The sequence below is a fragment of the Sorex araneus genome, chromosome 6 (assembly GCF_027595985.1).
Source record: "Sorex araneus isolate mSorAra2 chromosome 6, mSorAra2.pri, whole genome shotgun sequence".
Lineage (NCBI taxonomy): Eukaryota > Metazoa > Chordata > Mammalia > Eulipotyphla > Soricidae > Sorex > Sorex araneus.
The window spans coordinates 134725522-134742397 of record NC_073307.1 but is presented as its reverse complement, the minus strand read 5'-3'; the positions used below and the strand labels follow the sequence as shown (position 1 = coordinate 134742397).

The 16876-nt window shown below is 39.9% G+C and overlaps 1 protein-coding gene across 1 annotated transcript in view; it reads left to right on the top strand.

Moving 5' to 3' along the window:
* The window catches only part of CSTF3 (cleavage stimulation factor subunit 3), a 92906-nt gene that overhangs the window by 58704 nt on the left and 17326 nt on the right, over nt 1–16876 (top strand). Inside the window, exons 4-11 of the mRNA XM_004607885.2 lie at nt 7451–7483; nt 8197–8294; nt 9727–9793; nt 9906–9940; nt 10035–10161; nt 13139–13216; nt 13840–14002; nt 16535–16644. Of these exons, the coding sequence (XP_004607942.1) occupies nt 7451–7483; nt 8197–8294; nt 9727–9793; nt 9906–9940; nt 10035–10161; nt 13139–13216; nt 13840–14002; nt 16535–16644 (711 nt within the window). The remainder of the gene's footprint in view (nt 1–7450; nt 7484–8196; nt 8295–9726; nt 9794–9905; nt 9941–10034; nt 10162–13138; nt 13217–13839; nt 14003–16534; nt 16645–16876) is intronic.

The window sequence follows — 16876 nt, the reverse complement described above, 5'->3', positions numbered from 1 at the left end:
GGGGGAGCGGTGGTGTGTGGGTGTGGGTGTGTGTGTGTACAGATATATATTTAAATTTAAAAAATTTAGGGAATTATTCCAGTTGGTACTCAAGGGACCATATGGGATGCTGGGGATAGAACCGGGTTGGCTGCATGCCAGCCAAGCACTCTACCTACTATATTGTTTCTCCAGCCCCTGAACTACATTGTTTTTTTAGTTTTTGGGTCACACCTGACAATGCATAGGTGTTACTCCTGGGTTTGCACTCAGGAATTACTCCTGGTGGTGCTCAGGGGACCATACGGGATGCTGGGAATTGAACCCAGGTAGGCTATGCGCAAGGCAAACGCCCTACCCGCTGTGCTATCCCCCCTGAAATACATTTTTTGATGAGTAACAGTTTGAGAAATGAGACCAGGGTGTGGATCACTGGTAAAATGCATGTCTTGGCATGAGTGAAGTCATGTCTTTAATCTCTGGCACCACCGCCATCATATTTGTGATGATATTACTAGTGTAGGCTGTGTGGGGGGAAATTGGGTAGTGGGGCCTCCCAGACAATGCTCAGGGAACCACCATGGTTGTATCCACCAGTGCTTGGGAAACTTGTTGTTTAAATTGGGGTTACCATGTGAAAAACATAAGCCTGAATCCCTCTAATATATCAGGTCTCAAATAATTTTTATTTATTGAATTAATGATTAACATTCATTAGCCACATATTCAAAGCCAAAGAGTTTCTATATTAGTATTGTCGTTTTATATGTGGATTGAATACCAAGGAAATAATTGATGAATATAAGAAACCAAGAAAAACCTTGCTTTACTTAAATTCGTAGATATAAAAGACTGAATAAACTCACCTGGGAGAGAGGACTTGGGTTCTGTATCACATTGCCTCTTTGTGATGATGTCTGAAGGGAGGTGGGGGTTAAGGTACTTGCCTTGCATGTGGCTGATCCTGGTCAGATTCCCCGATACCACATACATTCTCTGAGCTCCTTCAGTGGTGACTTCTGAACACAGCAGGAATAGCCTGTGAGCACTGGCTATGTGCCCATCTCCAAGAAAGAAAAAGAAACTGACCCAGAGAAATGCTTGGAACTCGAGTGCCTTTTATTGTTTGGGGGCCATACCTGATGGTGCTCAGGGTTTGTTTCTGGTTCTGCACTCAAGGATCACTTCTGGTGGAGTGAAGGGATCATTCGGGGCTGCCAGGGATCAAACCTGGGTCAGCCTTGTGCAAAGTAAAAACCACTCACCTCTTGTACTATCTTTCTGACTTTTTCTTTTTATTGAATCACTGTGAGAGCATTGCAAAATTGTTCATGATTGTGTTTCAGTCATACAGTGTTCCAAAATCCATCTCCCTACCAGTGTAATTTCCCAGCACCAGTGTCCCTAGTTTCCCTCCTGCCCCTTCAAGCCACCCCCCACCCCAGCCTGCCTCTATGGTAGGCACCTCTCAGACAATGCTCAGGGAACCACCAGTCTATCTTTTCTCTCTTGTTCTCTCTCATTTTAGGGATTATAGTGTGTGATGCAGATGTTGAAAGGTTATCATATATATCCCTTTACCTGCTTTCAACACTCATTTCTTATCCAGAGTGATAATTTCCTACTAGTATTGGAATGGATCCTTCTCTGTCTTAACTATCCACCATCTCCCTCACTATTAACCAGTCGTCCTGGCCCATTTTCCCTGGCTTTATATTAGTTTCATACTTTATATATCACTGTATCACTGTCATCTCATTGTTCATTGATTTACTTGAGTGGGCGCCAGTAATGTCTCCATTTGTCCCAGCCCTAAGATTTTAGCAGGCTCTCCTTACTCATTTTTCCCAACGTTTGGAGGCTCTTTTCAGGGTCAGGGGAATGAGATCTGTTATTGTTACTGTATTTGGCATATCAAATATGCCATGGGAAGCTTGCCAGGCTCTTCCGTGATACTTTACATATATGTGTGTGTGTGTGGTGTATATACACACGTGTGTGTATATATATGTATATATATATATATATATCCCACAAATGAATGCAGTCAATCTATTATCAGTCCCTCTCCTTCTGATTCATTTTACTCAGCATGATACTTTTCAAGTCTATCTATAGGCAAATTCTCTAATAGCTATGTAGTAGTCATTGTGTAGATGTACCATAATTTCTTTATCCATATGTCTGTCCTTGGATACTTAGGTTGTTTTCAGACTCTAGCTATTGTGAATAATGCTGCAATGAACATAGAAGTGTAGATGGTGTTTCTGCTGTGTTTTTGGACCCCCAGGGTATAATTCCCAGAAGAGGTATTGCTGGGTCGAACAGGAGCTCAATTTTTAGTTTTTTGAGGAATGTTTACATTATTTTCCAAAAAGACTGAACCAGTTGGCATTCTCACCAGCAATGAGTGAGGATCCTTTTCTCCCTGCATCTGTGCCAGCACTGGTTGTTCATTTGTATGTGTGCCAGTCTCTGTGGCATGAGATGATATCTCATTGTTATTTTGATTTGCACCTCTCTGGTGATTAGTTATATAGAGCATTTTTTTATTTGCCTTTTGGCCATTTGGATTTCATCTTTGAGGAAATTTCTGTTCATTTCTTCTCCACATTTTTTTGGATGGGGTTGGTTGTTTTTTTCTTTTAAAGTTCTACCAGTGCCTTGTATATCTTTGATATTAACCCCTTATCAGATGGTTATTGGATGAATAGTTTCTCTAATTTCATGGGCTCTTTGTATCTTGGTCACTTTTGAGGTGCAGAAGCTTCTTGGTTTAATGTAGTACCATTTGTTAATCTTTGCTTCCACTTTGCTTGGTCAGCAGTGTCTCATCTTTGAAGATGCCTTGAGTTTCACTGTCTTAGAGGGTTTTGCCTGTTTTTTCTTCCATGTACCTTATGGATTCAGGTCTGATGTTGAGGTCTTTAAGTTTTTTTTCTTTTTTCTTTTTTTTCTTTTTGGGTCATGCCCAGTGATGCTCAGGGGTTACTCCTGACTTTTCACTCAGGAATTACTCCTGGTGGTGCTTGGGGGACCATATGGGATGCTGGGAATTGAACCTGGGTCGGCTGCATGCAAGGCAAACACTCTACCCACTGTACTATCACTCCAGCCCCAAGGTCTTTAATTTATTTTGATTTGATGTTTGTGCATGGCATAAGATAGAGGTCAGAGTTTATTTTTTTATTTTTTTTGCATGTGGCTGTCCATTTTTCACAGCACCACTTGTTAAAGAGGCTTTTCTTGCTCTACTTCATGTTTCTTGCTTCCTTAACAAAGATTAATTAATCTTTTATAGTTTATGGTCTGTGCCAGGATATTCAACCTTATTCCATTGGTCTGCAGGTCTGTCTTTATTCCAATACCATGCTGTTTTAATTACTACCGCTTTGTAGTAGAGTTTGATGTTAGGGAAGGTGATGCCTCCCATCCTCTTATTCCCAAGAATTGTTTTAGTTATTCATGGAGGGTTATTATTCCATATGAATTTCAGGAATGTTTGATCAATTTCTTGGAAAAATGTCATGGGTATCATTATAGGGACTGTATTGAACTTCTATAATGCTTTGGGGAGTATTGCCATTTTGACAATGTTAATTCTCCCAGTCCATGAGCAGGGGACGTTTCCATTTCCTCTTATCTATCCTCTTTTACTTATTGAAGTAATGATTTGTAGTTTTCTTTGTACAGGTCCTTTACTTCCTTAGTTAAGGTGATTCTGATGTACTTGATTTTCTGTAGCACAATTGTAAATGGAATTTTTTATATAACTTCTTTTCCATTATTTGTGTATAGGAAAGTCATGGACTTCTGGGCATTGATTTTGTAACCTGCCACTCTACTATACAAATGTATTGTTTCTAGGAGCTTTTTGGTGGAGACTTTAGGGTTCTCTAAGTATAGTATCTTGTCATCTGCAAATAGTGAGAATTTGATTTCTTCCTTTCCTATCTGAACGCCCTTAATATCTTGTTGTTCCCTAACTGGCAAGTACTTCAACTACTATGTTGAGTAGAAATGGCGAGTTGGGCAACCTTGTCTTGTCTCCAATCTTAGAGGGAAGGCTTTTAGGTTTTCCCTATCGAGAATAATGCTTGTTGTGGGACTTGTGGTAGATGGCTTTGACTATTTTGAGTAAAGCGCCTTCGAATCCCATTTTATTAAGAGTTTTTATTATGAATGAGTACTGAATCTTGTCAAAAGCTTTTTCTGCATCTGTTGATAAAACCATGTGGTTTTTCTTCATTTCTTTTGTTGATATGGTTTATTAAGTTGTTTGACATGTGAATGTTAAATCATCCTTGCATCCCCGGGATGAATCCTACTTGGTCATGGTGTATGATTTTTTTAATGTTGGATTCTATTTGCTAGTATTTTGTCGATCCGGGATATTGGTCTGAAATTTTCCTTTTCTGTGGAGTTTCTGTCTGCTTTGGGTATGAGGGTAATATTTGCCTCTTTAAAAACTGTTTGGGAGTGTTTCTCTTTCTTCAATTTTCTGATAAAGCTTGAAGAGGATTGACAGTAGGTCTTTAAAGGTTTGAAAGAATTCACTAGTGAATTCATCTGGGTCTTGGCTTTTGTTTTGGGGAAGACTTTTGATTACCATTTCAGTTTCCTATCTACCCCAGAAGAATGTTTAAGTCATCCTGGCCTCTAGGAAACCAAAAATAAAACAGCCCCATAAGAAAGAATAGTCTGACAGACATTTCACTAGACTTAGTTACTAAAATACAGAAATCCAAAACTATGCTGCTGCTAGTGCAGCCTCCGGACCTCATATCTCTTCATTCTCAGCAATGGAAAACATATTACCAAATGCTTTCTTTTCAGCAGATTGACTTTAGGGGGGAGAAACTCCAAATCAATAATAGTGAATTTTTTTATTGAAATATTGAATGTAATCAAAGTAAAGTGAAAGTAAAGTGAAATTTACCAGTTACACATGCGGGGTGGGGGGCTGGGGAGGTGGGGGGAAGGGGGGAGGTATGTTATGATTCTTGGTGGTGGAATATGTGCACTGGTGAAGGGACGGGTGTTTGAGCATTGTATAACTGAGACTTAAACCTGAAAGCTTTGTAACTTTCCACATGGTGAACTAATAAAAGAAAAAAAAAAGTAAAAAAAAATAATAAAAAATAAAAGCTGCCTGTACACATGGAAAAAAAACAAAGAATAGTCTGAGTCCTACGCACTTTTAAACAAAGATTGATTTCTGGTTCTTAGTAATCAATTTACTGTCTACACTTGCTGGTGTAGATTGCTGATATTGAAGTTCTGCATATGGATTAAAAACTGCACATCTGAAGATCCAGCGGTGAGAAAGGAATATAAAATAAAACTGTTGGACAGTCCCCCAATAAAATTAGAAAAGAGATAGTAACTTGAACAAAGTAAAATAAACCCAGCAAATTTTATGGTTGGTTTTGTTCTTGTTGTTGTTTAGTTTGGTTTTTCAGGGCATACCCTGTGCTGCTCAGGGCTTACTCTACTCCTGGCTCTGTTCTCAGGAATCACTCCTGGTGGACTCCAGTGATCATATGGGATGCCGGGTATCAGCCAAATGCAAGGCAAACACCCTTCCCACTGTACTACTGCTCTAGCACTTGAACTCTTATTTTTCATTTTTACTTTTTGTGGTGCTGGAACCAAATCCAGGGTCTCACACATGCAAAGCAGTGCTCTACTGCTGAGTTATATCCCTAAACTCATGAATCATTATTTTTAACCAGTAACATCAATCTATTAGATGAAGTAAGTAGAACGATAACATGGAGACAAATTTGTGTCCTGGAAAATGTAGTGAAAAAATAATTTTAAACTTAGTACGGAATTTCAGAGGCAGGGTTAAATAACATTTTAAGGAAAGGACAGTTATCTAATGTGTATGGTAGGAATTGTAGAAAGACAAAAATCATCAAAGAGAAAATAATTTTTTAACACAAAGTTATAAAGCTCGAATCAAAATAGCCTCAAAGAACATGTGAGTGACAGGCAGAATTCACGATGATAATTACCAAATGCCACACTGCTAGTCCAAGGGACTATTGATGGCTTCACATTTACTTACTGTGTTTCTCAACAGACTTAGAAAATAGCTACTCAATGAGGAAATGGTTAAGTTAATGGCTAAGGAAATGGTTAAATGAGGAAAAAAGGTTAAGTGAGCCCGTAAATCCAGAGGTCTGACTGCAGAGCCATAAAAAACTTGCGTCAGTGAGCAAAGCGCTATCTGGTTAGCATTTATGAATTCTGAAGTTCAAGGTGAAGTCTTACAAATTGGAGAGAAATTATCAGTAAAATAAAGAGATTATCATAATTCTCATCTGCAGTACTTTCAGTCAAAGTAGTAAGAATACAGGTATATAACTGATAAAAGGATTTCAAGCCAAGATTTCTGCCATCAATCAGATTATTCGTCTGTCAGTCACAAAGAAATTCTTTTTGATATTATATGTTTGAATAACCCATCTTCCAACTGATAAACATAAGTAAAGGTTAAATGTAATACTTAACTTTGGTAATTGCACATTATTCTTCCTGCTCAGAATTCCTTTATTTACCAGTCTAATACTTCATTTTAAAATTTCTTTTCTTGTCCCAAGAAATTTTTGCGAATTCCTGGCATGTTCATACTCTTCCTAATTGGTCCCTAGTCCCCTGAACTTCTCTTATCTTTGACACCGAGGACAGGGGCAGATAATTCGTGTCTTGTACTCAGTGGTAGCAGTGCTTGGAGTGTGGTGGGTTGATTTATAGTAAAATTAGCCAAATCTTTTTTGCCACTCTATTCAGATTGTTCTAATTATAACCCTATTCAAGAACACTTCTATATATTTATATATATATATATATATATATTTCATCTTAGGACTATCATAAATTTTTGTGTTTATGCTACAACTAAGTGTGTTTGGGGTCTCTTCCACCTTGTTATTTGTGGTTTGCCCTTGTGGTACTCAGGACCATGTGTACTGGGAATCCAAACCCAGCCTGCCATGTGCAGTGCCTTCCTCAGTCCTTTGAGGCATTTCCCCAGGTCTGCATAGTTTTCATTTTTTTCATTATTATTTTTTTTGCTTTTTGGGTCACATGGCGGATGCTCAGGGGTTACTCCTGGCTCTGCACTCAGGAATTACTTCTGGCAGTGCTTGGGGGACCATATGGGATGCTGGGAATCGAACCCAGTTCGGCCACATGCAAGGCAAATGCCCTACTCATTGTGCTATTGCTCCAGCCCCTGGTCTACATAATTTTTAATTTACAAAATTTTTATATAAAAAGATTTTAAAATGTTAGTTGTATAGAATCAGATTACATACAAATATTTGCAGTATTTACTATTAAGTTGAAAATATTCTTCAAAGGCAAATAATTGAAAAACACGTGAATTTGCAACGAACTGCTAAAAGAGAATCTAATAATCTGGAAAGTGATTTTAATTCTTTTTCTTTCTGTTTCTCTTCAGATTAAAGCTAAAAATTATGACAAGGTTGAAAAGGTGAGTTAGCCCAAACTATATATAAGCAAATACTCTTAAGTCATGATTATTTGGAGTTCTTTGTGCTTTTTTGACTTTTATGTGCTTCAAAATGCACAATTAAAATCTCAAGGAAAAAATTAAAATTTACTGAAATTAAAAATTGGGGTGGAGGTTTGGGCCACACTTAGCAGGGCTTAAGTTGTTGTGCACCAGATTCATTCCTGGTGATATTATGGGAACCAAATGCATTGCTGGAATCTAACCAGAATTCGCCACATGTAAAGGGAAGAGCTTACTGGCCTGAAAATTAAAATTTTTAGATACAGAAAATACAGTTGACTGACCAGAATCTTTAGAATGTTTTTGATGAGCTAAACTGAAAAGAGGGAGTTAATATTTGCCACTTAGGACTAAGAAGATAAATTCTTTGTTTTTGTTTTGTTTTGTTTTGCTTTTTGGGTCACACCCGGCAATGCACAGGGGTTATTCCTGGCTTTGCATTCAGGAATTAGTCCTGGCAGTGCTCAGGGGACCATATGGGATGCTGGGAATCGAACCCGGGTCAGCCTCGTGCAAGGCAAACGCCCTACCCGATGTGCTATAACTCCAGCCCCCAAGAACATAAATTCATTGAAGGAGCTAATTTGTTTGTTGTTCCATTTCATCCTTTTCCACAGTATGAAATTTATTTAACTGAGGATTTTTATATTTTCTTTTTTTTTTTTTTTTAGTTATTTCAGAGATGCCTTATGAAAGTTTTGCACATTGATTTGTGGAAGTGTTATCTTTCATATGTTCGAGAAACCAAGGGTAAACTACCAAGTTACAAGTAAGTCAAATCAAGGTCATAATGCAAGTAATCTCTGGATAAACTGTAAATTCTGTAGAAACTCATACTTGCTCTTTACTCAAAGTGGGGACAGGAAGGACTAAAAGTCAGGATTTGGTAACGCTTGGGAAAAAGTATACATGAATGAAAGAGAGAAAGCCACTGGTATTAGAATCGAATCATCCAGTTCCCTTTTCTATATCAAAATACTGTACAATGTAACAATAAATTATTTTGTTCACAGACCTGTCAAATTTAATCAAATTCCACTTATTACTTGTCATAACACCAGCACATGGCAGGGTACAATGCACTGTGCTACATTAGTATTTAAGGCATCTTTGAGAAACTTTATTGTTTTTGTTTGTTTTGTTTTGTTTTGGGGGTCACACCTCGCGATACTCAGGAGTTACTCCTGGCTCTGCAGTCAGGAACCACTTCTGGTGGTGCCTGGGGGACTACATGGAATGTCAGGGATAAAACCTGGGTCACCTGCATGCAAGGCAAGAGCCCTACCTACTGTGCTATCTCTCTGGCCCCTATAATTTTTTTTGAAAGTTGGGCTTCCTGGGGCTGGAGCGATAGCACAGCGGGTAGGGCATTTGCCTTGCACGCGGCCGACCCGGGTTCGAATCCCAGCATCCCATATGGTCCCCTGAGCACCGCGAGGAGTAATTCCTGAGTGTAGAACCAGGAGTAACCCCTGTGCAATGCCGGGTGTGACCCAAAAAGGAAAAAAAAAAAAGAAGAAAGTTGGGCTTCCTACTAACAAAATCCTACCTATCCATCTCAGTCAGTCTGTATATTGGACTTACTCAAATGCATCTCTCTCTATCAGATAGATCAAAAGATAGAGGGGCAGGTTACTCTATAAATTGAAATTTTGGGGGCGAGGAGATGAGTTTTGGGCCACACCCAGTGGTACTCAGGGCTTACTACTGATTGCACTCAAGGGTCACTTCTAGCGGGTTCTGGGAAGTATATGGGATGCCAAGGATCAAACCCAGTTTGACCATGAAAGCAAGTGCCCTACAGTACTATTGTTCCGGCTCTTCTATAACAATTCAATTTTTATTTTAATTTTTATTTCCTTTTGAGGAGAAGTCTTTTCTCCCAAATTTTTTATTTGGAACTAGTAGATCTTAAAATGTAACGTACTTCCTTGGTCAGAACCAGGTGTGGCTTCAGTACAAAAAAATGTAAAATAAGAGATTATGCTATTTAAAGGATAGAAAAATTAAAGTATAGGCCTTATTTTTGATAAACTCAAACAAAGGAGCTGCTTTGAACTTCTCTATACATTTGCAAAGATTTCCTTGCATTTTTTGTTTATACAAAGGGTTCAAATATTCTTGTGATATAATGAAAAGTTGTTATGACATACTTATAGGTACATTTCATAATAGTAATTAAAATTTTTAATTTATTTCAGAGAAAAAATGGCTCAAGCATATGACTTTGCACTGGATAAAATTGGAATGGAAATTATGTCTTATCAGGTAGAGTTATAATGAACATTTGTTAAAGTATACAATTTAATAAATTTTAATGAAATCATGTACATTTAATAAAATTTAAAATATCAGTAACATTTAATATTTTATTTCTCAGATTTGGGTGGATTACATCAATTTCTTAAAAGGCGTGTAAGTATTCCTGTAGAATTTGTTGTCGTTTGTGCATGTATAAATAGTATATTTAACTGTACTATAGTTGATGGCATTTTTGATCCAACCCCAGGGAAGCTGTTGGATCTTATGCAGAAAATCAGAGAATAACTGCCGTCCGAAGAGTTTACCAACGAGGTTGTGTTAATCCAATGATCAATATTGAACAACTCTGGAGAGACTATAACAAGTATGAAGAGGTAAATTAGGCCAGAGTATTTTTGTTTTTAAGTTTTTTAGTACTTGATTGGGTGGAGGAGCATTCTCCCAAGTGTTCACTGGGCCTTGTCGCCATTTTCTCTGATAACTTGGCCAACTGGGTCACCAGGTAGTATTAAAGCCTGTGGATTTGGTGTTGCTTGGTCCCTGTGGGGTAGGGGACCACCACGGCCATACTTGGGGCCTCCAGAACTACACAGGCAGTGTCGTGGTGATCTTGTGGTGGTAGGGGTCGAACCCTTGAAATAACGCATGCATGGCTACATTCTGTGCCATCTCCCCAGTTCCAAAGTTGTTTATTATTATAGCCAAGCCGTTTTTATTTTTATGCATCATCACTGTATCACTGTCATCCCATTGTTTCATCGATATGCTTGAGCAGGCACCAGTAACATCTCCATTCGTCCCTGTCACATGCTAGTATAGCCCGATCACATATTGGGGACTCTTTCAGGATCAGGGGAATGAAGACCATTGTTGTTACTGTTTTTGGCATATCAGGTACGCCACGGGTTGCTTGCCAGGCTCTGCCATGCAGGCAGGATACTTTCGGTAGCTTGCCATGCTCTCTGAGAGGGATGGAGGCTTTTGGGGCAGCCTCTAATCGCCTTTACAGGTGTTCCCGGTCTACTGAATGTAAGCTTTTGGTTGACTGGCATGTTGTAACGATCTGCACATTGACAAACACACACCTGTCTCCACCCCTGGGCAGCACCTAGGACATCTGCGACCTCAGGTTGATCTCCTTGAGGTTGATGTAGTGTACCCAGAGGTTGTTGAGCAGATGGCAGAACAGGACCCTATTTTGGAGGATCTGTGCTAGGTTGAACACCTGCACCGAGTCCCAGGTCACCCAGTGGTTGGCTGATAGTACCCCATAGTAGATGAGTCACTTCACGCACTGCCGCCGCAGCTCTGTGTCTGATGGCACTGCAGCTAGCCTGGCCAGGGCGAGCGATGACACTGCGGCTGCCACCATGGTTTCTCTGTGCCCCACCGACGCCATTCTGTCCGAATCTTGTAAAACAGCCAGCTATGTCCATCAGGAATCACGCTTAAAGTTCCAGCAGGGATCACTTGTAGAGTTTCATGCCTGGCATGCTGAGCCACGCGTTGTCTAAGGCGAGATGGTGAGCCGGGTTCACGAGAGCGCGAGGGGTTTGGGTAGCCTCAGTGCTATCTGACCTCCAATCAAATATGGTGTAATTATGGAAAATGAGTAGAGAGTGTCTTATGATGTGTCATGTCGCTGCTTTTGCAGCCACGCAGTTTAGAAATATGTTCACTTGGGGGCAGGAGTGATAGGAAAGGTAGGGTGTTTGCCTTGCATGCGGCCGACCCGGGTTCGATTCCCAGCACCCCATATGGTCTCCTGAGCACCGCCAGGGGTAATTCCTGAGTGCATGAGCCAGGAGTAACCCCTGTGCAAGGCTGGGTGTGACCCAAAAAGCTTAAAAAAAAAAAAAAAGAAATATGTTCACTCATGCATGAGACTTGGCCTGAGCTTGTGGAAAGTGGCCTGGAGCAAGGAGGTGGTTGGGTTATAGAGGTCGGCTGCCAGGGCTGAGTCCCTTAGGGCAGGGAGGGCTCTCAACTGCCCCCCTCTGGGGTGCCCCAAGTGAAAACAGCCTGGCATGGAGTCCGGCAGCATGCAAGGCAAGTGTCTAAACTCCTGTACTACCTGGCTCACAAATCTCTTTTAATATCTAACACAGTAGAAGACAGATGATTTTATATGTATTTGTTTGGTGCCAGCAATTGAGCTGAGGCCCAGGTCTTCCATATACAAGGAGGCCCTGGATTTTCTTGTTTCTAGCCACATCCCTGGATCTGAATATTCATGTTCCTAAATTAAATGTTATATGAATGTCATAATGTTGCTGAAAAACTTTGCTGTATAGCATGTATGGCATTTGCCTTATACGCAGACCACCCAAGTTCAATCCTTGTCATCCTGTATAGTCCCCCGAGCCCACCAGGGGTGATTCCTGAGTGCAGAACCAGGAATAGCCCAAAAAAAACAAAACAAAAATGGAAACAAAACTTTGCTGTATATTTGTAAGAGACACTATTGTCTTAGCATTATTGTTTTGATCTCAAATCCCCTAAAAGTGTCTTGGGAACTAGGATTCTGCGCTACTACTTGAGAACAGCTTGCTAGATGTGAAATGGTCTCTTTCCCACCTCTGCATTTATTTTTTTAAAACTATATAGACCTTGGGGTCAGTGATATGACAGTGGGTATGGCACTCATTTTGCATACAGCTGTCCCTCATTTGATCCCCAGCCCCCCATATGGTTCCCCAAGTACAGAGCCAGGAGTAAGCCCTAAGCACCACTTGATGTGGCCCAAAATTCCAATAAAGTAAAGTTCTATAGACTCAGTAGAAGACAGAATTTGAGAGCCAAGCCATGTCCATTCAGCTATAGGATTCTAAACATAAGTCTTTGTATAATTTTATGTGAAATAGTTGATCTTTTTTTTTTTTGGCTGGAGAGATTGGAAAGTAAGGTGCTTCCTTTGCATGAAACCAATCCTGATTTGATTCCCTGTACCACATGGTCCCCTCAGCACCACCAGGAATAGCCTCTGAGCATCTCTGGATGTGGTTCCAAACCCCACTCCCCCAAATAAATAAAAACTAGTTGATCTTTTTCATGTCATAAACTATCTTTAATAAGTGACTGGGCTAGAGTGATAGTACAGCAGGTAGGGCATTTGCTTTGCATGTGTTTCAGCCCGGGTTCGATCCCTGGCATCCCATATGGTTCCCCAAACACTGCCAGAAGTAATTCCTGAGTGCAGAGCCAGGAATAACCCCTAAGCATCGCTGGGTATGACCCAATAACCAAAAAAATAAAATAAGTGACTTTTAAGGTAACTTGGAAAATGAATAAATTATGCTAAAGTTAAAATATACTCATCTTTATAAATAATGTTTCCTTTGTGTTTTATAGGGTATCAATATTCATTTAGCTAAAAAAATGATTGAAGATCGGAGTAGAGATTACATGAATGCTAGGCGTGTAGCAAAGGTATGGATTTTCTTTTGGCCTCTTAGTGATTGTTATGAGAATGCTATGTACAAAGTCTTCTTTGTTTAATTTACCCTTGATATTTTCTGTTATTAGCAATTTTGGAGACTTTAAACACTTGATATATTTTAAGTGAAATCCCTTTAATATGATATACTATAGTACAACTTGGCAAGGAAAAAACTTCTAATAGAAAACCCAAATTCTCAGAAGTAACAAAACTCTCAGGGACATATTTTGTTTTATTTGCATAATTTTCCTTTAGTTGATCTGCTAGAAGTTAGAGGAAATTCCCTAGTAATACAAACGATTGACAATTTAAAAGATAGTATCTTCAGAGATGGCAGTCTTGGTGCCAGTAGAGATAATTACTTCTGTTGTTCTATTAGCTCTTGGTGAACTAGAAAATTCTCCTAATTACCACAGGAGAAAATTTTTAGGTGTTCTATTCACCCAGTTTGGGAAACTGTTAACTGCGTAGGTCATCCTCTGTAACCTTTCTCCCTTGGAATTAGCAAAGTAGTATTTGGAAAAAACAGGCATTTTGAACAGAATTCTTAACTGATCAATTCTGTCTGAGTAGTTCTAGGCTCACCCCAGAATTCTGAATGTCTGTTGTCTAGGAATATGAGACAGTAATGAAAGGTTTGGATCGCAATGCTCCCTCAGTGCCTCCTCAGAATACTCCTCAAGAAGCTCAGCAGGTTGATATGTGGAAGAAATATATCCAGTGGGAAAAGAGCAACCCTCTGCGTACAGAAGATCAGACCCTTATCACTAAGAGAGGTAAGAAAGCTACCTTGGGAATCTAGTTCATATCTGAACCGTTTGATAGTATCCCAGCTAACCCATTAACCCATTATTAAGACTGCTTTATTTTTAATGATTGGGGGACTGGGGAGAGGGTGTCAAGTGACCTGGGGGCCACTCCTGATGATAGCCAACTGGACTGCAGTTCATTGATAGGGCCAGAGAAGGGAGTGCTTCTCAGACCCTGCGGTGTACTGTTGCTCACGAGCCCACACCCAGCACTGCTCGGGGGCCTCTAGTGCTATAACTGGCAACTCTGGGCTCCATGTGGTTCTGATGATTAAACTGGAATTGGGCCTGTGTGCCTTACCCCTGGATTATCTTACCATCCCTAAGGCTGCTTTTTGCCACAAGTTTTTTTTTTTTCCCCCTACCTTCAGAATTATTTTCTACAGATCTGTGCACTCTGCCTTGGTGCTTGTCAGGGATTACACTCTAGCTGTGGCACTTGTAAACATTCTGATTATAAAGATTTGCTAGAATTTTGCTGCGTTACTCATGTACTTGCTTGTTGAGGGTCACACTCCTGGTCCCAGTGCTTGCACAGCTTTGGAATAGCAGTATAAACTAGAGTCAGATCCTAGGCTAGCACATGCCTGGCTGTGTATGGCCTGAAATCACTTGCCCCGGTGAGCTGCTGCCAGAATGATGCTTGTGCTTACAGTGACACTCCTCACAGCCTCCTGCTTGGTTGGCAGTGGTTTTCTTCAAATCAGTGAACCATCTTCCAGTGCCCCTTCCCAGGCTAGTTTTAAACTCATCCAGTGAATGCTTTATTTCAAACATTATCCTTTTATATTTGTGATCTGTAAATTTCCATTCTAGACATTTTTAATTTTTTAGTTTTATTTAATTGAGATTTTATTTTGTTTTTATACTTTTGAATGTTATTTATAATAGTAGTTGTAAAGTTAGAGGCTGGAGAGATTGTACAGCAGGTAGGGTGCTTACCTTGCATGTGGCTGGCCTCTGCTGGATCCCTGAGCACCACCAGGTATGATTTCTCCATGACCACCTCCCCCGCCCCAAATAACTAACTATAAATAGTTTATATTCTAATTCCAGTGTTTGGACATTATGGCATTATGGCATTGTTTTTTCTCACCATGGATCATATTTTCCTGTTTTTTGTTTGTTTGTTTGGGTTTTTTTGGAGGGGGAGGGTGGCTATATCTGGTGATTCTCAGGGGTTACTCCTGGCTCTATACTCAGGAATTACTCCTGTGGTGCTTCTGTGGACCTCATGGGTTGCCTGGGATCAAACCCTACCCACTTGTACTATATATATCTCCAGCCCCACATATTTCCATGTCTTGTCATAAATACAGTAATTTCATTTTCTTCTTTTGGATAGTGTGAGGGCATATGGGCAAAGAATGAATTCTATTTATACCTCTGATAAGTTTTTGTTTGTTCTGTTTTGTGTTTGGGCCATATCTGGTGACACTCAGGGCTTACTCATGTCTCTGCACTCAGAGGTCACTCATGGCAGGCTTTGGGGATCATATCGGGTGCCAGGGATCAAACATGGGTCCTCAACGTGCAAGGCAAACACCCTACCTGCTTTACTATAACTCTAGCCCTAAACATTTTTAGTGTCATTTCTTACTGAAGAGAACTTGGATGTTGTGGATGCTTGGTTTTACATTATACTGTTAAGATCTGTCTGGTTTTGTTTGACACTAATTTCAAGGTATAGGTATTAGTTCTGGGGGATAGTCTGTGCTTGAAAGACTATAGAAAATTCAGGATATTTACCCAGATCTTCTTACTTGATGGGCAGCTGCTCAAATCTGTTCAGATCTTTCAGCCTTCAAATTTAACATTCTACTTGGGTCCCATTTATTTATTGTTGTATATGTGTAGAGATGTTTATGCCCAGATTCTCAGGCTGCTCCTCCTCTTTCTTCAGATTTCTCAACTGACATCTCATAGATTCCCTTGTTCAGACATTTTAAGCTATCTTAAGTCCTGTTGCTGTTAAGTTTCAAGAGTACACAATTATTACAATTATTACCTCAACTGATACTTCTGACTTTTTGTCATTTCTTTCTGTGTCTATCTGTTCATTTGACTGCAGACTTCTTTTTGGTTTTCTTTTGTACACCCATTTGGGTGTTCTGGTCATTATCCAGTGTAGGGATAAACCTGGAGTTCCAGCAGGCAAACATGTGCTCTAGCCCTTTGAGCTGTTTCCTCGAACCTGTATCACTGACTTCTTAAGTACGGGAAGTCTTATTCATTTATTCAAAGCATTCTTCATGCTTTACTGGTACTGTCATGCAGTATTTCACATTTCCTAGTATACAGGTGGTCTTCATAAATACTAATTTAATGAAAGGTGGATAAGTGGTGCTTAGGTGGGTGTTGGTGCCAGAAATTAGTAAAGCTTTTTTTTTTTTTTCCTAATTGAGGTCCCTGTGCTAACTTAGTAATTTTCTTATGGTACTTTGAGAGTTTTATTTACTGCTGGTTTTAATTTCATTGTTTGTGAATGTTTTCCCTTAGTTATGTTTGCTTATGAACAGTGCCTGCTTGTACTGGGCCATCACCCTGATATTTGGTATGAAGCTGCCCAATATCTTGAACAGTCAAGTAAGCTACTTGCAGAGAAGGGGGTGAGTATTCCTTTCCCCCACTTTTGATCTTCTCATGGTTTGGACATGGCTAAAAATAAAACACTAAAATAATGAAATAAATTTGACAATTAAAAATTTTAATCTTGGGCCTGGAGTGATAGCACAGCGGGTAGTGCGTTTGTTTTGCACACTGCCAACCTGAGTTCGATTCCCAGCATCCCATATGGTCCCCCGAGCACCGCCAGGAGTAATTCCTGAGTGCATGAGCCAG